General features: G+C 48.2%; 2 protein-coding genes across 2 annotated transcripts in view; both read left to right on the plus strand.

Moving 5' to 3' along the window:
• ZIM2 (zinc finger imprinted 2) overlaps positions 1–22,012 on the plus strand; it is a 130,309-nt gene that overhangs the window by 94,741 nt on the left and 13,556 nt on the right. The gene's annotated exons all lie outside the window — the stretch shown is intronic.
• LOC118884581 lies at positions 1,679–13,888 on the plus strand. The gene is made up of 7 exons (XM_036832284.1): positions 1,679–1,841; positions 4,283–4,372; positions 5,000–5,091; positions 7,873–7,978; positions 10,338–10,427; positions 12,395–12,486; positions 13,583–13,888. Exons 2-7 carry the CDS (start codon positions 4,303–4,305, stop codon positions 13,763–13,765), a joined length of 633 nt encoding a protein of 210 aa, XP_036688179.1. The 5' UTR covers positions 1,679–1,841; positions 4,283–4,302; the 3' UTR covers positions 13,766–13,888.

The raw sequence follows: 22,012 nt of genomic DNA on the forward strand, positions 1-22,012 counted from the left end.
GACCAGACGTTCTCATTTGGGGTGATACTCCACCGCCCCCTCCTGGAATTTCCCTGCAAGTTTGGGGATATTTCTGGTTGTCCAAAATTGGTGTTGCTACTAGGTTGTAATCGATAGAGACCAAGGATCCTCTAAACATGGTGCAATGCACCAGGAAACCCCCTGCACAGAGAATGTTCCGGCCCCAAATGTCAATGTCAATAGCATCATTACAGAGAACTGCATTTGAGAAGGAATTCAGGTATAATTTTCTTGCTCTCCAACACAGTAATCACTAACTAGCTACATGAGGCTACTTCAGTGTAAACGAATCAATCTTGTATAACATTCAAAACAGAGTTTCTCGGCTGCTCCATGAACACTTCCGTGGCCAAACGTGGCCAGTGGCTACTGCACTGGACAGTGCAGATACAGAAAATTTCCAAAGTCACAGAATGGTCTGTCTCAGGACTGCTTTAAATCTCGTAGGCTAACAGAATTATCACAAAGTGTAGCCCCCAGAAAGTGAGGTTGTGGGCTTGGTGCTGTGAGAGACTGAAGAAGCACAGCCAGATGGAGCATCTTGTCAATGGCTCTTGGAGACTCTTGGCTCCATGCACGGTCCTCTGGGCAGTTTGAGTCTCAGGGTGGCCAGTGCCCTGCCCGCAGGACACCCCCCTCTGCCTGGGGCAGATTAACCAGTCGGTTACTGATAATGTTAGATAAATGCTAACATTTCCTGGGCACTTTCCACCTGTCAGGTATGGTGCTGAGCATAGAAGATCTTATGTAACCTTCACCAGAGTCCTATGAAATAGGAACAAATATGATCCCCAATTTGTAGGAGAGAAACCCGAGGCTTATGAGAGGTGTTTTTAAAGGTTGTTATTTCAAATTTTACACATATATCAAGAATCTATTCTTATTTTTATATTACACTCTTTCAATTCACAGGATTCAAATTTTCATAAAATATTTCGTTTTGTTTTTTTTTTAAGTATATATGTTCGCATTTCTGTCCAAACAACACTTTTTACAGGAACTTCTTGGCTTTATCTACTCCAGGGTCTGGCACAAAAAATTCTCTAGGTCAGGGATGGTCAGACTCTGGTCATCCAGCCCACAGCCTGTTGTGTAAATAAGGGCTCGTTGCCACAAGTACACCCATTCCTTACCTAACGTCTGGGCTGCTTTCATGCAAAGCGGAGTAGCTGCTACACAGACCCGATGGCCCAGAATTCTAAAGTATTTGCCATGACATCCTTGACAAGAAAGGTGACTGACCTTGCTTCGAATAGATGCCAACCTGAAATCAATACGGGTGAAGGTGTGAGAATGGTTAGAAATAGGAGGGAAAACCGTGAACTATTGCAACTGTGATGCACCGCGTAAAAGATATTTTGTGTCTGAGTCCAGGGCACATGCTACATACATGTGTTCCTCCGTGTGTGGCGTGTGTTTGCTCATATTCGAAGAACAAGTTTAGAAATACTACGTACTCTTATTACCTGCACAAGTAATTCTCAACCACTAAAAACCTGCCCAGGGCGACCTCCTAAATTGCTTTCCCTAACGAACGAGGCAAAGAGGCCCCCGACCCTCCCCACTAACAACGGAATCGCAGCGAACACTCTGACGCCTGTGCTGGTGTCAGAGACAGTTTTAACCACCTGACTTGTGTTTGCGGGCGGGGGTTGGGGGGTGTGCGTGTCGCCGAGCAGCTCAGCCCTGTTCATTCGCGCGAGTTTGTCCACCGCGTCCCCGGGCATCTCCGGAGCCAGCGCTGCGCGGGCGCCAAGGACAAGCACTGAGCAAGCCCGCCCGCTCCTGCCCAGCGGCGCAGCCGGAACCCGGGTCCGGAGGTCAGTCCCGCGGCCGCAGCTCCGAAGGGTCTGCGCCATGGGGCGGGGGGCGCAGCGCGGGGCGGGGGCGGCGGGACGGCGCTGCGGGGTCTCCGCGGGGAGGGCGGCGCGCCCAGGGAGGACGCGCGGGTGAATTCTGGGGAGTGGGGCGCAGGAGCTGCTGCCTAGGAGCCCCTGAGACCCGACGGTGCGCGCGGTGGGGCCCCTTGAGGAGCCCGCGTCTCCCCTGAGGGCGGTCGGGACGCTCAGGTCCTCGTGAGCCGCGGGGCGACTCCAGGTCCGAGGATTTCTCTGGCCACTGGGAGGAGGGAAGAGTGGAGGGGACAGAGGAGGCTGGGGTGTCAGTAGTAGGGGTGGCGGGGACTCCGTCCAGGACAGGTGGGGGAGGCGCCCGGGTCCTGGTCCTGAGGTTTAGGGGGCAGGAGGGGCGGACGGGGGACCTTGTAGTTGGATGGAGAAGGCGGGCGGAACAGGTTTGCTCTGCACACCGGAGAGGCCGCTCGGGTATCGGGGGGTCAGGTAGCGAACCGGCCAAGTAGAGAATCGGAAAATGATACTGCAGGGGGTCCAGAGGGTAGTTTGAGGGATGAGGAGCGGGGGGAGCCCCTCCGGTTGTGTTGGGGGGTTCGCTGAGACGCATAAGAGCTTTGCAGATGAGAAGGGCCTTTGGAAAACAGCTTTTGAGCCGCCAGCGCTTCTGTGCGCCTGCGTGCTGCGGGTGGGGGCAGGGAGCCTGTTTGGGGCGCGCATCTTTGAGGGGCAGCCTCGGGGGTATGGGCCCTGGGTGAAACTGGGGGTGGGCCCTGGGTGTCAGCCAGAGGGAAACTGTGTTGGAGAGGGTGACGTGTATTTTCAGCTTCTGCGTCTGCAGTTGTGTGGTGCCCCGAGTGTGTGTGTGTGTGTGTGTGTGTGTGTGTGTGTGTGTGTATGTGTGTGTGTGTGTGTGTATGTCCAGGACTGCCTGTGAGGAGGGCATTCAGTACTGACAAGCACGCCTGCCCACGGGGGAGGCGGGGGTCTCTGAGTTTCCCTGGAGCGTGTCTGCAGGTGTGTTTGTGTCATTATGCCCTGGTTTCCCCAGTGTTCATCTTAAAACGTGTGTTTCCGACAATTATGTGTGTGTCTATCTGACCGAGTGTTCCCGCCCTTTGACGCACCTTGTATTTGCACGATTATGTGTGAGGGTCTGTGATGGGTCTCATGCTTCTTAAAAAGGCTTAGAGGGAGAGGTGTTGACTCTAAGTTACCAGATAATATGTTCTGAGTGTATGTGCGTATTTAATCATATTTAATCCTCATGTTTAATCATTTATAGTCTTCATTTTCATGGAGGGGAAAACTGACAGCACAAGAGGTTAAATAACCCCAGAATCGGGGCTTGCCAGGTAAAATACAGGATGGTTTCTTAAATTTGAACTTTAGACAAATAATGAATTACCTTTGGGTATAAGCATGTCCCAAATATTTCATGGGACTTGCCTATACTTAAACATAATTTAGAAAACTAAATAAAAAATGATTTTTATGTAGACATGACCCATGCAGTGTTTGAACATACTTATACTAAAAAATGTTTTGTGTATCTGAAATTCAAATCTCAGTTTGCTGTGTATTTCTTGTAATCTTGTTGTTGTTAAATCTGGCGAGCTTGATCCTTGAGATCTCTCGGCTAGTGACCGGCAGGCTGGAACCCCTCAGTGCACCCTCCAGACACACTGGCCCAAGTCCTGCCTAGGGTAAAGCTGGGGTGGAGGCGGGGCCCCAGGACCCCACAGCTGAGCCTGCTGCTAGGCACCGTTGCAGCAGTGCTGGCCGCTCCCCGGGGGCTGTGGTGAGGGGTCTGTGGACCGGCCCCCTCGTCTTCACAGCAGTCCTGAGAGTCAGTCACTTGAGCATTCTGTACCAGAAGAGGCCCCTGAGGACAGGGAAGAGAGGTCCTGGTCTGAACCATTTGGTCAAGCTGCAGTGTAGCCTTAGGACCGGGCTGAAATACAGCACTGGGAATGCTGGCCATGAGTGTGCTTATTTAGTGCTTGCTGTATATGCCAGACACCAGAGGCCCAGTGCCTGCTGTATATGCCAGATACCAGAGGCCCTTTTGATATCCAGTTAACTGACATTCACCTTCAGGGTCCTAGCACTTCGTGTCATAATATTTCTTGTTTTTCTTAAAGGATTAGAAACCCCAGACCCGTGGTCTCTGCCCTTGCCCTTGCTAGGCACCGTGGCAATTGCTCTCCCCAAATCACACACTGGGCCTTGGAAGAACACTAGAGGGAGGCATTGCCAACACTTCCCCTTGGATGTTGGGGATCTCAAGACTTGGGGAGGGGGTGGAGCTGCCTGAGTCCACCTGACATCTGAGAGCGGTGCTGGGGTTCACACCCGGGCCATCTGGGTCCCCAGCCCAGACACTGACTGCTCTGGTCTCCTGTCCATAGAGGGCAGCTGTGGTGTCACGATGCTACCTCTCAGCACCATCGAGGGCCAGGAAACGGAGGAGGTGCAGACCAAGCCGCCGGAGAAAGGAGGTGAGACACACATGGGGTGGAAAACCGTGGGCAGTTGGGAGTGGGGAGGGTCTGCATGGTAAGGTTGACCCTGAAGACTGATCCCAACCCCAAATATCCCCCGCAGGCTCTTCCTGGGGAAGGGGTGCCTTGAAGGAAACCCAGGATGGAACTCCCTGACATCACCTGATGTCAGTGCATCCTGTCACTGCCCTACTCAGAGGCTGCAGGGATCTCCTGGGAGCTGAATGAATTTGGGCTCCTTTTTGTGGCCTGGACACCCCTGTTATCTTACCCCAGCCCCTTCACCCACTGGCATTCCCTGTCTGTTCCCTGTGGACCTTTGGCTGCAATTTAATGCATGTCTGCAGGCACTGCTGTGCAACCTCCAGCAAGTGTCCTAACTTCTCTGTGCTTTGGTTTCCTCATCTCTAAAGTGGGATGATGAGAGTAGCCATCTCAGAGAGATATTATGAACAACCAAATAAGCTATGATGTGTAAAATACTTAAATGCGTGCCTGGCAAAAGGAAACTACTCCACACATATTAGTTCTTGCCAATGGTTTCATAATGAAGATTTTATTATTATTGAGTTTCTCAAGCCTCAGAGGGCAAGATGGCCTCATGCCTCTTTCCTCCTCCCTCAGTCCTGCTTTCTGAGAACCCTGATGATCCAACAAAGAAGCCCATCAGAATGAAGGGGACAATGTTATTCAGGGTCCTGCCGTTCTGTCCTGTGGTAAGCCTGTTTGTTTCCTCCCTTTGACCAGACTCCTGGGTTCTGAGAGATCAGGAACTTCCTTTGCCCAGCAGAGACCCTTGAGTGGCTGTGTGCCCCTTGTCCCTCCCTCATGCCAGATGTGGCCCCATCCTGTGGGGGACAGTTTTCCTTGAAGATGCTGCCTGCTTTCCTGCCTTCTTTTCTTTCCTAATTCCTGCCTCTGCTCCAATGTCACCTCCTCCATGAAGCCTCCCTTGCTCACTTTTGCCTCATTTCTCTCTAACCCCTTGCTTTGCTCAATTTCTTCAGCGTTATTATTGCTACCTGAGAGCATACCTGTATCTGTGTGTTCATCATCTGTGTTCCCTACTAGAGCGGTTCTTGGGGAGCGGCATCCTCCTCTGTTGTTCAATGGCATATCCCCCTGCCTAGAACAGATGTAACCAGCCTTAGGCACTATATACACATGGGCTGATTAAGTGAGGGAATGAATTACGTAAGGGTCCCTCCTGCGTAGGCAGCTGTGGCTTTGTCCACCTGGATACCATTCCTCCTTCTCCTACTAACACCCTTGATTTTTCTTGGGGGACCACCTGTCTCCATGCCCTTCGGATGGATCTGATCCCATCCTCAGACCAGCTCCAGGTCAGAGCCAGCAATGCCAGGGTTCCCTGTGATTGTTCCAGGCTGGGCACGTGACTCAACCTTGGCCAATGAGGCGGCTGCTTTGTCTCTGGGATTCTTAACAGGTGGGAGGGGAGTTTGGAGCGGCCCTGATGGGGAACCAGGGGGGCCACGGGGAGAGGTCAGGGGAGGCACAGGGTCAGGATGCTCGCAAGAACGCCTTTCCTATTAGAGCCTGCCGCAGTCCCAGGGAGGACTCTCTAGAAATGTTATTAGAAAAGAATGTAAGAGTCACAGATTTTGCAAAGCAGTACAAAGATCATCCAAATTCACCAATTGTTAATATTTTTCTGTTGGTATGTTTTCTCTTTTAAATATAATATGTATATTATATGTATATAATACATATGTTATATATATATATATATGTATATATTCCTCAGTGTGTATCACCTTAGAAATAGAATATTCTCTTATATAGTGTGGTTTTGAAGACCAGAGTCACATCCTGCCACATACTAATGTTTTTTGTTGTTGTTGTATGTGGTTGTTTTTTACCCTTTCCCCCAATGAGATTCAGGGTAAGCTATGATCTCTTCAATACCACCTAAGTGATGCCCTGTCCTTCTCAGGACATCACATCTGGATGCACATGAGGTTTTGCATGTGAGAAGGAATTCAGGTATAATTTTCTTGCTCTGCAACACAGTAATCACTAACTAACTGCCTGAGGCTACTTCAATGTAAATGAATCAATCTTAAAAAAAATTCAAAACACAGTTTCTCAGCCACTCAGGGCAGGTTTCAGTGGCCAACTATGGCCAGTGGCTACCGTACTGGACACTGCAGATACAGAACATTGCCATGGTCACAGAAGGTTCTGTCTCAGGACTGGGTTAGATATCTTATATTATCAGAATTATCACACAGTGTAGCCACCAGAAAGTGAGGATATGGGCTTGGTGAGAGCTTTTTTTTTTTTTTTTTTTTTTTTTAAGAGAACTGCTTTTAATTTAGAAGAGTGTCTTCAATTATCCACTAATATATATATATATATATATATATATATATTTTTTTTTTTAACAAAGTAACTTTCTCTACCTTATTTCTTTTTTTTTTTTTTTCACACACACACACACTGTATTTTATTTTTACAAGACATAAATAGACTGACACCAAGCATTGTACATGGATGACCACAACAAAAGCAACAATGATTGCAATTACCAAACATGAAACACACTCATACTATGTCATAATATTGACATTCAGTCCAGTAATCCTTGGTGAGAGCTTTTTTATTTTAAGGTTGTTATTTCAAATTTTGTACATAATCAAGACTCAATGGCTATTTTTATATTACACTCTTTTGGTTCTCAGGATCCATATCTTCATAAAGTATTTCTTTTTGAAAAGAAAAGCAACAAAGTGTATCTATTCACATTTCTGCCCAAACTGCTCTTTTGCCAGAGAGCAGCTTGGCTTCATCTGCTGCAGGAGCTGGCACAGAAAATTCTCTAGGTCAGGAGTGGGTAGACTCTGGCCATGCAGCCCACAGCCTGTAGTGTGAATAAGGGCTCATTAGCACAGCCACGTCCATCCTTAGGTAGAGTCTGGGCTGCTTTCCTGCAAAGTCCAGTAGCTGTGACACAGACCTGATGGTGCACAAAGGCTAAACTATTCGCTGTGACATCCTTGACAACAAAGGTGACTGATCTTGCTTTGAATAGATGCCAGACTGAAATCAATACGGGTGAAAGTGTGAGAATAGTTAGAAGAAGGAGGGAAACAAACTGCTGTGACTGTGATGCAGTGTAAAAGTTATTTTGTGTTTGGGTCCAGCACACATGCTACATACATGTGTGTCTATGTGTGTGGCGTGTGTTTCTTCATATTCCAGTAAGAAGTTTAAGAAACACTACTTACCCTTATTACCTGAACAACTGATTCTCTTCCACCTAAAACGTACCATTGGCGACCTTTTATATCGGTTTCTCTAACCAATGAGGATGAGGAGGCCCCCGACTTCCCCCAATAATGAAACTGAAGGGAACACTCTGAAACCTGTGCTGGTGTCAGAGACAGTTTTAACCACCTGACTAGTGTTTGGGGGTTGGGGGGTGTGCGTGACGCTGAGCGACGCAGCTCTGTTCATTCCTCCGAGTTTGTCCACAGATTCCCTGGGCATCTTCGGAGCCAGCGCTGCGCGGGCGCCAAGGACAAGCACTGAGCAAGCCCGCCCGCTCCTGCCCAGCGGCCCAGCCAGAACCCGGGTCCGGAGGTCAGTCCCGCGGCCGCAGCTCCGAAGGGTGTGCGCCATGGGGCGGGGGGCGCAGCGCGGGGCGGGGGCCGGCGGGACGGCGCTGCGGGGTCTCCGCGGGGAGGGCGGCGCGCCCAGGGAGGACGCGCGGGTGAATTCTGGGGAGTGGGGCGCAGGAGCTGCTGCCTAGGAGCCCCTGAGACCCGACGGTGCGCGCGGTGGGGCCCCTTGAGGAACCCGCGTCTCCCCTGAGGGCGGTCGGGACGCTCAGGTCCTCGTGAGCCGCGGGGCGACTCCAAGATTTCTCTGGCCACTGGGAGGAGGGAAGAGTGGAGGGGACAGAGGAGGCTGGGGTGTCAGTAGTAGGGGTGGCGGGGACTCCGTCCAGGACAGGTGGGGGAGGCGCCCGGGTCCTGGTCCTGAGGTTTAGGGGGCAGGAGGGGCGGACAGGGGACTTTGTAGTTGGATGGAGGAGGAGGCGGGCGGAACAGGTTTGCTCTGCACATCGGAGAGGCCGCTCGGGTATCAGGGGGTCAGGTAACGAATTCGCTTAATGGAACATAGGAAAATGATTTGGGGGACAGTCCAGAGGGTAGTTTGGGCGGTCGGGAGGGGCGAGGAGTCCCTCCAGATGGGTTGGGGGTTCACGAAGGACGCATAAGCAGGTTAGCAGATGAAAAGGGCGCTTGGAAAACAGGTTTTGAGCCTGCAGCGCTTCTGTGCGCCTGTGTGCTGCGGGTGGGGGCCGGGGGTGTGCTGGGCGCGCTTATCTTAGAGCGGCGGCCTCTGCGGATGGGCCCTGGGGGAGAATGAGCTTGGACCCCGGGTGTAGGCAGAGGGAAATTATGTTGGAGAGGGTGATGTGTGATTTCAGCCTGTGGGTCTGCGTTTGTGGGTGGCCGGAGGGGGTGTGTGTGTGTGTGTGTGTCTGTGTCTGTGCGCGCGCGCACGTACGTCCAGGACTTTGTGTGAGGAGGGCATTCAGTACTAACTAACAGGCCTGCCCGCCTGAGTGGCGGGGGTCTCAGAGTTTCCCTGGAGCCTGTCTGCAGGTGTGCTTGCATGGTCATGCCCTGGTTTCCTCAGTGTTCATCTGAAAATGTGTGTTTCCAACAATTGTGTGTGCGTCTATCTGGCTAGGTGTTCCCACAAATTGATGCATCTTGTATTTGCATGATTACAAGTGAGAGTCTGTGATTGCATCTTACGCTTCCTAAAAAGGTTTACAGGAAGAGGTGTTGACTCTAATTTTCCAGATAGTGTGTTGTCAGTGTGTATGTATGTGTGTGTGTTTAATCATATTTAATCCTCATGTTTAATAATTAAGTTTACTCATTTTCTGGAGAGGAAAGCTGACGGCACAAGAGGTTAAAGAACCTCTGAAATGGGGCTTGCCAGGTAAAATACAAGATGCTTACTTAAATTTGAATTTCAGACAAATAATGAATTACCTTTGGGTATAATTATGTCCCAAATATTTCATGACACTTGGGTATTCTTAAACATAACTTCGTATATTAAATAAATGATTTTTATGTAGACATTTACCATGAGGTGTTTGGGACCTATCATGCTAAAATATGATTTGCCTGTCTCAAATTCAAATCTCAGTTTGCTGTGTATTTGTTGTAATATTGTTGTTAAATCTGGGAAACTTGATCCTTGAGATCTCTCAGCTAGTGACTGGCAGGTTGGAATACCCCCAGTGCACCCTCCAGACACACAGGCTGAAGTTCTGCCGAGCGTAAAGCGAGGGTGGGGCGGGTCCCAGGACCCCACAGCTGAGCCTGCTGCTAGGCACCGTTGCAGCAGTGCTGGCCGCTCCCCGGAGGCTGTGGTGAGGGGTCTGTGGACCGGCCCCCTCGTCTTCACAGCAGTCCTGAGAGTCAGTCACTTGAGCATCCTGTACCAGAAGAGACCCCCGAGGACAGGGAAATGATGTTCTGGTCTGAATCACTTTGTTAAGCTGCCAAGTTAATCACTTATAGCCTTAGGACAGCCCTGAAATACAGCACTGGGAATGCTGACCATGAGGTGCACTTATTGAGTGCCTGCTGTATGCCAGACTCCAGAGGCCCTTTTGATACCCAGTTAACTGACCTTCACCTATGATTCCCAGCACTCTGTGTCATAATATTTCTTCTTTTCCTTAAAGGGGCACCATGGCAATCGCTCTCCCCAAATCACACACTGGGCCTTGGAAGCAGCTCTAGGAGGCAGGCATTGCCAACACTCCCCTTGGATGTTGGGGACCTGGAGACTTGGGGAGGGGATGGAGCTGTCTGAGTCCATCCAACACCTGAGAGCGGTGCTGGGGTTCACACCCGGGCCATCTGGGTCCCCAGCCCAGGCACTGACTGCTCTGGTCTCCTGTCCATAGGGAGCAGCTGTGGTGTCACGATGCTACCTGTCAGCACCATCGAGGGCCAGGAAACGGAGGAGGTGCAGACCAAGCCGCCGGAGAAAGGAGGTGAGACACACATGGGGTGGAAACCTGTGGGCAGGTGGGAATGGGGAGAGCCTCCAGGGTAAGGCTGATGAGGAAAGGTTGACCCTGAAGACTGATCCCAACCCCAAATATCTCCTAGTTGCTCTTCCTGGGAAGGGAGGGCCCTGAGGGGCTCCCAGGATGGACCTCCCTGACATCCCCTCATGTCAGTGGGTCCTGTCTCTCCCCTGTTCAGAGTCTTCAGCGGTGTCTCTTGGGAGCTGGAATCAATCTGGGCTCCATTTTGTGGCCCAGATACCTGCCTGGACTGGCCCTGCATCCAGTCGCCAAGTCAGGAACTGCAGGGTCATTCAGGTGGAAGATGAAGGAGGCCTGACCCAAGGAGTTGGCAGAGAGGGTTGGCAGGAGTGGGGTGATTCCTGTGAAGCCTGTGGATCCTGCGGGTAGCTTGGACACATGAATGAGGGCTGTTGGTTTTGTTGTGATGCTTCCTTTCTAAAACATCTTACTTTGCAATAATTTTATATTCACAAGAAGTTGCTGTAATAGTACATAGAAGTTCCATGGACACTTCATCCCATTTCCCCCAGTATTTTTATTTTATATGATGATAGTACAACATCAAAACTAGCCCATGGATATTGGCACAATCCATGTGTGCTTTTACTTGTATTTCATCACATCTATAGCTGTGTGTAACCATCATACAAAACAAGATACAGGCCACTTTTTTAGCTACCTACTCCCTTACCAGAGGTGGCTACTTTCCAGCTTCTTGTCCAATCTTCCAGAATGTTCTCTGCTTATGCATACAGACAAGGATGTGTATGTACCTGTTACTATGTATTCATGTCTGATGTACTGTGTGTACTGTATATGCCACTGCCAGTTCCCATTTTGTCTTGTTTCATTTAATTCTGACCTGGCACTTAGTATCTTCCAGTCACCGTCCCAATGCTTTCCAAGCACCCAATCCCTCGTGCTTCACAACTCTGTGAGGGAAGGACAGTGATTACCCCATTTTGCAGATGGGAAATCTGAGGGGTGACAAGGATGAATGATTAGCTCATGCTGGGATTTGAAGCGTCTGGCCTCGGGGTCTTTGACCTTAAGCCCTGTGTCTCCTGTCCATCTTGGGGACTCTTCCCCACAAGATGACAAGTTTGTGTTCCAGCTGCCTGGCATTCCATGGTCTGTCTGTCCTGTACTGTAGTTTATTTAACCTGGTTCCTGCAGGTGGCCGTTTGGGTTATTCCCAATCTTTGAGGATGACAATAAATGCAAGTAGAGGTAGGATTATAGTTGGGCCATATGGCACACGGAGGAGTATAACCATGATAATGTGTTTAAAAATTGAAATGGATGCATCAAAGGGGTGTATTTTGTAATTTTGACAGGTTGACTGAATGGTCCTCCATAGAGAGACCGATTTCTATTCCCAGCAGGAGTGTAGGAGTTTCTAAGAAAATATCTGGATTTGTTGGTAGCTTTGAAATATCAGGAGATTTCACTCTAAATCAAGACATCTGTCTTCTGTGGGGAAACTAGACAACTTTCTGGAGAGGCATCCCCACAGACAGCTGCATATCAGCTATCCCTTCCTCCTGGACACGGGCTCCCCAGGGTGCCACCATGTCCAGAGCCCCCTGTTGTCTTACCCCAGCCCCTTCACTCACTGACATTCCCTCTCTGTTCCCTGTGGGCCTTCGGGATGCAATTTAATGCATGTCTGCAGGCTCTGTGTGCAACCTCCAGCAAGTGTCCTAACCTCTGTGCCTTGGTTTCCTCATCTCTAAAGTGGGAGGATGATAGCAGCCATCTCAATTTAGCTATGATGTGTAAAATACTTAAATGCGTACCTGGCACATAGCAATTACTCAACACATGTTAGTTCTTGTCAATGGTTTCATGATGAAGATCTTATTATTATTGAGTTTCTCAAGCCTCAGAGGGCAAAATGGCCTCATGAGTCTTTCCTCCTCTCTCAGCCCTGCTTCCTGAGAACCCTGGTGAGCCGCGGAAGAAGTCCACTGGAATGAAGGGAAGACTGTCATTCAAAGTCCTGCCATTCTGTCCCATGGTAAGCCTGCTTGTTTCCTCCCTTTGACCAGAGGCTCCTGGGTTCTGAGAGGTCAGGTACTTCCACCACCCTCTCTGCCCAGCAGAGACCCTTGGGTGGCCGGGTGCCCCTTGTCCCCCCGAGGAAGTGGCCCCATCCTGTGAGGGATGGTTTTCCTTGAAGATGCTGCCCTCTTTCCTGCTTCCTTCTCTTTCCTAATTCCTGCCTCTGCTCCAATGTCACCTCCTCCATGAAGCTTCCCTTGCTCACTTTTGCCCCAACCCCCTGCCTTGCTGAATATTTGTCAGATAATTATTGCTACCCGAGAGCATACTTTGTATGTGTTTGTTCATTCTGAAGGGGTAGGAACCTGTTCTGTTGTTCAAGGACATATCCCCCGTGGCTAGAACAGATGTAACCAGTGGTAGGCACTGTACACATGTGGGCTGATTAAATGAAGGAATGAATTAGGGAACGGTTCCTGCTGAGGCAGGCAGCTGTGGCTTTGTCCACCTGGATACCATTCCTCGTTCTTTTGCTAAAACACTTGATTTTGGGGGGGACCATCTGCCTCCATGCACTTTGGATGTGTCTGATCCCATCCTCAGACCAGCTCCAGGTATGCCCCTGACCAATCAGAGCCAGCAATGCCAGGGTTCCCTGTGATTGGTTCCGGGCTGGGCACGTGACTCAACCTTAGCCAATGAGGAGTCTGCTCCGTCTCTGGGATTCTTAACAGGTGGGAGGGGAGTTTGGAGCGGCCCTGATGGGGAATCAGGAGAGGCACAGGGTCAGGATGCTCGCAAGAACACCTTTCCTGTTAGTGCCTGCAACAGTCCCAGGGAGGACTTTTGAAGAGGTTTTCTTATTAGGAAATGTGAGAATCAAAGACATTATAAAAACAGTACAAAGGTCATCCAAATCCACCGATTGTTAACACATTTTCTATTTGCATGTTTTCTCTAATATGAATATATATAATATATGATGTTGCTGGTGCTCAACATCCTGCAATGTACAGGATGCCCCCCTTCCCCGAAAGAATGATCTGACCCCAAAATGTCACTAGTGTGACACTAACGTTCTCTTCTTTCTTCTCTGTTCTCTGTCCTTCCAGCCAAGTGTTTGCTTCACCTATTACTTGGAACCGGATGACTCTGACTCTGATTCCCAATTTCCTCCTGAACCTTCGAAACCTGACCCAAATTGCACCTTTGTGCCTCTGCCTGTGTTAGAGTTTCGTGAAATCAAGGTGTGTGAATGTCCCCTGTGCTGTCTCAGCTTTGTCACTGCTTCCTAATACCTGAGCTCCCTCTGCTTCCTGCTCTTGCCTCAGCACCCTGGAATCATGCATGCTGGGCTACTGTGATGTAAAATCCCCAAATACAGCTGCTTAAATAAACCAAACTTGATGTCTCTCTCATGATTGTGGTCTGTGTGTAAAACTCCCAGGGCTGGGGTGTTGCATCCCCGTGGAGTTGGGTAGCCAAGGTCCTTTGACCTTGGTGCTCTGTGCCACGTGGCTGGAGAGGGCTCACCCCCACATCCCATCCACATTGTGGCTCAGGGGAAGGGGAGGAGGATGAGGGAAGGGGAAGACACACTTTAGTCCTTCAAAGGGCAACTCCTACAAGATGCCCAGATCACTTTTCCTTAAACCTCATTGGCCAGAACATAGTCACATGATGACATCTAGTTGCAAGAGATGCTGGGAAGTGCAGTCCTTAGCTGGGCAATCCTGTGTCACCTAATAGCCTCTATTATTACAGCAAAGGAGAATGGATATTGTGTCCACCACTGACCAGGTCTGTTATGTTAATTTAGCCGTGGCACCAGGCTGTGATGAATACATGAGTGAATAAATGTATTCTTCAATTCTGTATCTCTCTCCCATTGACTGGGATCGCCTCCATTTTTACACAAATATTTAGAATGATGAACCTTCGAGCACTGACCATGTGGTAGGCACTGAGCTAATGTCTTTACACATTTTGATCCACTTAATTCTCACAACCATATGGCTGGTTCTGTTATTATCCATCTTTCCAAGATAAGAGAACAGAGGCACAGAGAGTTCATGTCACTTGCTTCAGGTCACACAGATCATAAGTAGCCAAGCCAAGATTCAAACCCAGAGAGGCTGGCTTCAGAGTCTATGCCAACAACCACAAAGTCAAAGTTGTCGACTGAAGTAAAAATGCACAACATGAGAGGGGTGGATTTCAATTTTATTTGGGGACTTACTGAGGATTAGAACCAGGAGATAGGCTCTCAGAGAACTCTGAGGAACTGTTCCAAAAGGTAGGTAGGAGGTCAGTTTCTGTGTGATTTTGGAGAAGGGGTCCATGCAGTCAAGCACACACCTCAGCACAAGGTTCCTGTGGGTCATGAAGAACAGACATCTCAGTCAATGATTTTAGTGCTTTTCTAAGTATGGGAAGATGCAAGAATCTTGGTTCATAATATTTTCTCCTGAAAATATCTAACTATCTGAGGGCCATTTCCACCACTTTTCCCAGAGCATAGAATGCCTCACCCAGATCTTCACTCTGAATTCCTTTCAGGGTGAACTGTAGGTAGGACTGGAGAGTGGGGAGCATCCTTTAGTTGGTAAATTTTAGAAGCAACAGCCACAAGGGGTCGTGGAGGTGGCTCTGCTGAGGTTTCTGGGCTCCTCCAGATGCCTGGTGGGTGCTGGTCCTCAGCTCGCCTAGGATGGCTTCTCTTGGGGGACTGGGGAGACCTGGCCCTGCTCTAGGTATCTTTCATCCTCCAGCAGGCTTGCCTAGGCATGTTCGTCCCCACGCAGTGTTCAGGGCACAAGAGAGAAACCAATAACAGTTTCTCAAGCACTTTTCAAACTTCTCCTTAAGTCACATTTTGCCAGGATCCTATTGGCCAAAGCAATTTTCATGGCCAAGCACAGATTCAGAACAGGAGGGCACTTCACACTTAAATGTCAAATGGTATGGACATGGGGCAGGGTGGAAAACTCTGGCCATTTTTGCAATCTACCACAATGCAATTCTGAACACATTCCCAACTTCCAGTGGATTTCCATGTCCTCTCCTGGGCCGCGTGGGGGACCAGTCCCTTGGTGAACAAGGATGCTGTCTGGCGGTACAGGAACCAGTGATCTTCAAGGACGTGGCCATGTCCTTCACCCAGGTCCTGCTGGAGCTGGCTCAGAAGGACCTGTACAAGGACGTGTTACTCGACAACTATGGGAACCTGAGCTCCCTGGGTAAGGACAGCCTCCCCCAGTTCAGACAGGGCTCGCCAGAGCTTGGTGGTCTGGTGATTCCAAAAGGCTATAAAGTTTCCAGAAGACACGGATGAGCTCCAGCCCAGAACTGGCCTCTAGCACTGGGGTTTTGATGGTGTTGGCTCTGCTCCTGGTCTCAAGACAGCTTCCAGGAGCCCCAAGAGCACCAGTGTTCTAATTCACTTGCAACAGGAATGGTAGACTATTTTGGTGCCTGTATTCCCCCCAGGAGTCTGACCTGATCTGATTGGACCTGGCTTCATCACATGACCACAGCTAACCAGTTACAGTGGCCAAAGAGACGAGGTATGAGCTGATTGGCTGATGTACTCAATGGGGTGGGCTCTGCTGCCTGGGAACTACTTGGATCTCCATCCTTAGAAATTTGAGCTGGTGGGGTGGAAGGTGGGGGTAGGTCAAGGTGGATGTGGAGGCTGGAGAGGGAGTTTCCCCACGTTCTCTCTGGAGGTCCTTTTTTAATCACATGGTTGGTCTTCTTTCTTTGCAAACATTTGGTCTGGGTTGCATGCTGGGAGGTATCTCACCCTTCTTTCCTTCTTTGGAGCAGGGCATCAGGTTTTCAAACCAAAGTTGACCACCAGGTTGGAGCAAGGAGATGATCCTGGTGTCAGGGAGAGAGATGTCCCTGGAGCCCCCCAGCGAGGTGATGTGGAATCAACGTGAGACACACCTCCACATGTGAGCCAGAGAGATAGCACCGCAATCTCCGTGGGAAACCCTCCCTGTACGCCCCTGGGGAGGTGGGACTAGTCTGCAGGACAAGTTTCCTTCCAGAAATGCTTTTCCATTCCTCCAGCCCGAGAGATTCTTCCACTCTCACGTTCTCATCCCCACCCTTCTTCCTTGTCCTGCATCCTCTGTATCAGACTCCTTGGGTGGCAAGCGACAGAAACCCTGACTCAGGGCCTTGGCACTGGCTGTTTCCTCCATCTGCAGTGCCCCTCCTCCAGGGTTTTTCTGTTGCTGCTTCAGCCAGCATCTTTTCATTTTCCTCCTTGTATGCATGTATTGGTGCCTTCATAGTTTAAAAGATATTTATGGCAGTTCTTTCGTGCTGGCTGGTTTTAAGATTATCACCAGTTTACAGCCCTCTGTTACTTAGGAAAGCATCCACCCATTTCTGAGTAGTAAAATTATCACCCTTCAGCTTCTTCACCTCAAGAATATAGGAGGACATATAGAGAGTTTTCTCTTTCAGATAATACACACATTTCATAAGAATCCCCAATAGTAACAAGGTGTATTCATTATAAAAACAAACAAACAAACAACCTCTTTCTCACTCCAGCTTCTACTTCTGAAGTTCTAATTTTGTTGATATTTATAACCTATCCAGCTTGAGAAATTTCTTTAAATTAAAGTTTTGCTTTCCAAAACCAGATTGCAGTGGTACGAGTACACATCCATCAGAATGACTAGAGGAGAAATATGAGAGTTGGTGCGGCTGTGGAACCCCTGGAACTCTCATGCATTGTTGTGGAAGGGTAAATTGGTGCAGCTCTTCAGAAGAGAAAACTGGTGGCCGGCATCTAGGAGAACTGCACCTATACATGCTCCGATCCCAATAACTCCACAGTGTGGCTGGGGGTCACTGTGTGTCTGATGATTCTGCAGCCCCCCTACCCCCCCCCGCCCCCCCGTGACCCGGGCATCCAGGCTGTTGTGTCTCTGCTGCTCGGAAGCATAACCTGCGGCTCTTCCCTGTCAACTCGCACTTCCCTTCTCCTGGAAGACCTGGTCCAGGGCAGGGTCCAGGTGGGGTGAGGCGGGGAGGGGTGCTGTGGGGAGGATGGCTATTTGAGGTCCAGCTGGAACGCCCAGAAACAGAGACAGTGAGGCAGGGACGCTGGGGTCAAAGAGGAGGTGCAGGACCAAGATTTCCAAACCCTAGTAACAATAAGTTGTAGCCAGCATGACAACTTTGTATACTTTGTTTCAGGCACTGTTTCAGTCACTCGACCTGAGTATCTATGTGGACAGGGGAGGGGCGGTGGTCGTGAGGGGCTCCTTTCGCGCCTTTGTCCTGCGCGGTCCCCGGGCACGTTTTCTGGACCCCCTGCAGGATGCCAGGGACCAGCACTGAGCTAGCCCGCCCCGCCCCTGCCCCCCAGGAAGCCCGCGCCAAGTCACAACCCGGGAGGGGAGGGCAGTCCCGCCGCCGCAGCTCTGAAGGGTCTGCGTGTGCTCGGGGCTGGAGGGCTGATGCGGGTCGGGGCGGCAGTGGGATTGCGCTGAGGGGCTGCAGAGGGAAGGGGAGGAGGCTCCCTGAGAGCGCGCGCCAAGTGCGTTCAGGGTCTGGGGGGGCTCAAGGGGCGCTGCCTAGGAACCCGGGACCCGTGTGGCGGGCGCGCCGGGTAGTCACGTTGAGGACCAGGGAGTCACCCCAGGACGGCCAGCAGTTCTTGGTCCAGTTGAGCGCACAGGCGACTCTGATTCCCGTGGATTCCTCCTGCCACCTAGAGGAGAGAAGACCGGAGGGACAAGGCAGGACGCAGGGTCCAGCGGGGGGGGGGACAGCGAGGGCTCTGTCTTCCTGACTGGTGAGGAGCACGGGTCCAGGGGGTATGGGGACAGCGACAGCGACAGTGATGCAGGGAATCTGAAGCCGCGGCGAGGAGGCGAAGGAAGCCGTCTCCTGATACTCACCCCCTAATAACAATAAAATTGTAGCCAACCCATAAATTGCCTGTACAGGTCTCATACACTATTTCAATCACTTGACATGTGATCTGGTTCAGGATACCCTACCCCCAAATGTGGCACCTGGCATATTGAAGCCGAAGGGGTTTGAGAAAACAGCCAAAGCAGGAAATTAACTCTCAGCTCGCCTTTCCCCTTCTTCCCTGAAACAGGTCATAAATCCCTCATGGGAGACGTTCCCTCCCTATACCAGGAGGAAAGGAGTATCCTTACCTCCAAAGAAAAAGGAACGCTTCCAAGAAGAATCCTAACACACAGGCCTTGCTAAGTTTCCACCAAGTTATTACACTGACCTCCTATTCCTTAACCTATTATAGTCTTCCACAACTGTCCACGCCCTATCAAACCTAGCATAAAATACTCAGGTCTGTTTCTTTGGGTCTTCATTTCCTTAGGAAGGCTCTTGTGTCATGTAAAAGTTATATTAAAACAACTTGTAAGCTTTTCTCCTGTTAATCGTCTTTGTTAGTTAATTTTCAGACCCACCCAGGGACCATAAGAGGGTAGAGGAAAAAATTTTCCTCCACTACGCATGTATTTAATCATATTTGATTCTTATATTTAATAAGTTACTGTCCTTTCACTCTGGAGAGACAAACTGAGGCTCAGAGAGTTTAAATGACCTCTGAATTGTAGATTTCCAGATAAAATACACAGGAGGGCACTTCTGGGGAATCCCCCCACCAGGAGTTTGTGTGTTCCGACTTTGTGAGACTAGGCTTGACTCTGCAAGAGTCTGCACGTGTATACCTAAAAAGTCATCGCCAAATCTCAGGTCATAGGTTTTTCTCTTATGTTTTCTTCCAGGAGTTTTCAAGTTTTGGTTTTACGTTTAGGTGTGTGATCCATTTTGAGTTCATTTTTGTGATGGGTACAAGGTCTGTGTCAAGAAATATTAACCATTATGTCATCATTATCATCACTACCATGAACATCATTATGCATAAAATAATTATTGCACGTTTCAGTATGCTTTTCCCACATACCTTGAGCCCCCGCCCGATAAATATTCTTTAGTTAAATACAAATGGCTCCTAAACACAGGAAAACATGTTCTACCTTGCTCATGAAAAAAGAAACATACACTAGAACTGCCTTGGGTTTCTCAACCTTGGTTTTGGAAAATATGAAAAAGCATCATATAACACTGAGAATGCAGGCTTGCTCACACAGGCTGGTGGGGGAATCTAAGCTGCAACAGTGTCTATGGAACGCAATTTAGAAATCTCTATCAAAATGACACACACATGTGCACTTTGCCTCAGCGATTCCACTCCAGGGGATTTATCTTCCTAGCAGATTTACACACCGCGGAATCGCTGAAGGTCAAAGTTATGCACTGAATACTGGTAGCAAAGGGCTGAAAACAACTCAACCACCCAGTAGTCAGGAATGCGTTAAATAAATCAAGTCACAACTATACAACAGAATCCAAACAGCTGTTCAAGAACAGTGAGCAAATTCTCTTTGTACTGATATGAAAAGCTCTCCAAGGTATACTGGTAAGTAAAAAATGAAGGCACAGAATAGTGTGCAAAGTCTGCCACCTTTTGTATAAAAAAGGGAGGAAATAAGACCATGAGTATTTTTGCAAACATAAAAATATATGTATTATTTTTGGACAAATATATAATTATACGTAATAGTGAATCTATGTATCATAATGATAGATGTATTATATATTACTTAAGTACACATTTTATGTTACAGTATATATCATATTGTGCAAGTGTCATCTTATACATTGTATTATATCTTTACATTTTAAATTTATTTATAAGATATATATTATATTTATATTTTAAAAATATTTTATATTTTAAAATATATTTATTTGTATTACAGATATATATGTACAGAACCTATATTATAGTACAGATACACGTTTATAATATATATCAATGATAACCAGACGCATCTGTGTGTATAATGCACAAATACATACACATATATATCTACTTATATATACATAAAGAAATTGTGGAAGGACGCTGAAAACATGCATGCTTTCATAATTATTCAATATAATTATTCATAAATATTTAAATAATTGCACTGGTTATCTGGGTGTATGTGGTTTATGGCATTAAAGATTTGGTGGGTGAACACCACACACAAAAATAAACTCAAAATGGATTAAAGACCTAAATGTAAGGCCAGACACTATAAAACTCTTAGAGGAAAACATAGGCAGAACACTCTATGAGAGTAATGGAAATAAAAACAAAAATAAACAAATGGGACCTAATGAAACTTAAAAGCTTTTGCACAGCAAAGGAAACCATAAACAAGACGAAAAGACAACCCTCAGAATGGGAGAAAATATTTGCAAATGAAGCAACTGACAAAGGATTAATCTCCAAAATTTACAAGCAGCTCATGCAGCTCAATATCAAAACAACAAACGACTCAATCCAAAAATGGGCAGAAGACCTAAACAGACATTTCTCCAAAGAAGCTATACAGATTGCCAGCAAACACATGAAAGAATGCTCAACATCACTAATCATTAGAGAAATGCAAATCAAAACTACAATGAGGTATCACCTCACACCAGTCAGAATGGCTATCATGAAAAAATCTACAAACAATAAATGCTGCAGAGTGTGTGGAGAAAAGGGAACACTCTTGCACTGTTGGTGGGAATGTAAATTGATACAGCCACTATGGAGAACAGTATGGAGGTTCCTTAAAAAACTAACAATAGAACTACCATAGACCCAGCAATCCCACTACTTGGCATATACCCTGAGAAAACCATAATTCAAAAAGAGTCATGTACTGCAATGTTCATTGAAGGTCTACTTACCACAGCCAGGACATGGAAGCAACCTAAGTGTCCATTGACAGATGAATGGATAAAGAAGATGTGGCACATATATACAATGGACTATTACTCAGCCATAAAAAGAAACGAAATTGAGTTATTTGCAGTGAGGTGGACGGACCTAGAGTCTGTCCTACATAGTGAAGTAAGTCAGAAAGAGAAAAACAAATACCGTATGCTAACACATATATATGGAATCTAAAAAAAAAAAAAAAAAGGTTCTGAAGAACCTAGGGGCAGGACAGGAATAAAGATGCAGACATAGAGAATGGACTTGAGGACACGGGGAGGGAGAAGGGTAAGCTGGGACGAAGTGAGAGAGTGGCACGGACTTATATACAGTACCACATGTAAGAGAGATAGCTAGTGGGAAGCAGCCGCATAGCACAGGGAGATCAGCTCGGTGCTTTGTGACCACCTAGAGGGGTGGGGTAGGGAGGGTGGGAGGAAGACGCAAGAGGGAGGAGATATGGGGATATATGTATATGCATAGCTGATTCACTATGTTATACAGCAGAAACTAACACACCATTGTAAAGCAATTATACTCCAATAAAGATGTTAAAAAAAAATTGGTGGGTGGCACGCGCACACACACACACACAAACGGTGAGCAGACTTTCCACTGCATACTGCTTATTTAATTAAAAAAAATTTAAACCATGTGTTAAGTATTGAAAACATTACTAAAGCATTTACAGGAAGCAGGTCTTCCGTCCCCTCCAATCCAGCCT

Source organism: Balaenoptera musculus, chromosome 19 (assembly GCF_009873245.2).
Source record: "Balaenoptera musculus isolate JJ_BM4_2016_0621 chromosome 19, mBalMus1.pri.v3, whole genome shotgun sequence".
Lineage (NCBI taxonomy): Eukaryota > Metazoa > Chordata > Mammalia > Artiodactyla > Balaenopteridae > Balaenoptera > Balaenoptera musculus.

What these genes read in the sequence shown, in the direction of transcription:
- LOC118884581 (XM_036832284.1), top strand. Translation starts at nt 4,303, where the DNA reads ATGCTACCTCTCAGCACCATCGAGGGCCAGGAAACGGAGGAGGTGCAG. An exon ending in CAAGCCGCCGGAGAAAGGAG is followed by an intron (nt 4,373 to 4,999) that starts GTGAGACACACA and finishes CTCCTCCCTCAG; the next exon opens with TCCTGCTTTCTGAGAACCCT. An exon ending in TCCTGCCATTCTGTCCCATG is followed by an intron (nt 12,487 to 13,582) that starts GTAAGCCTGCTT and finishes CTGTCCTTCCAG; the next exon opens with CCAAGTGTTTGCTTCACCTA.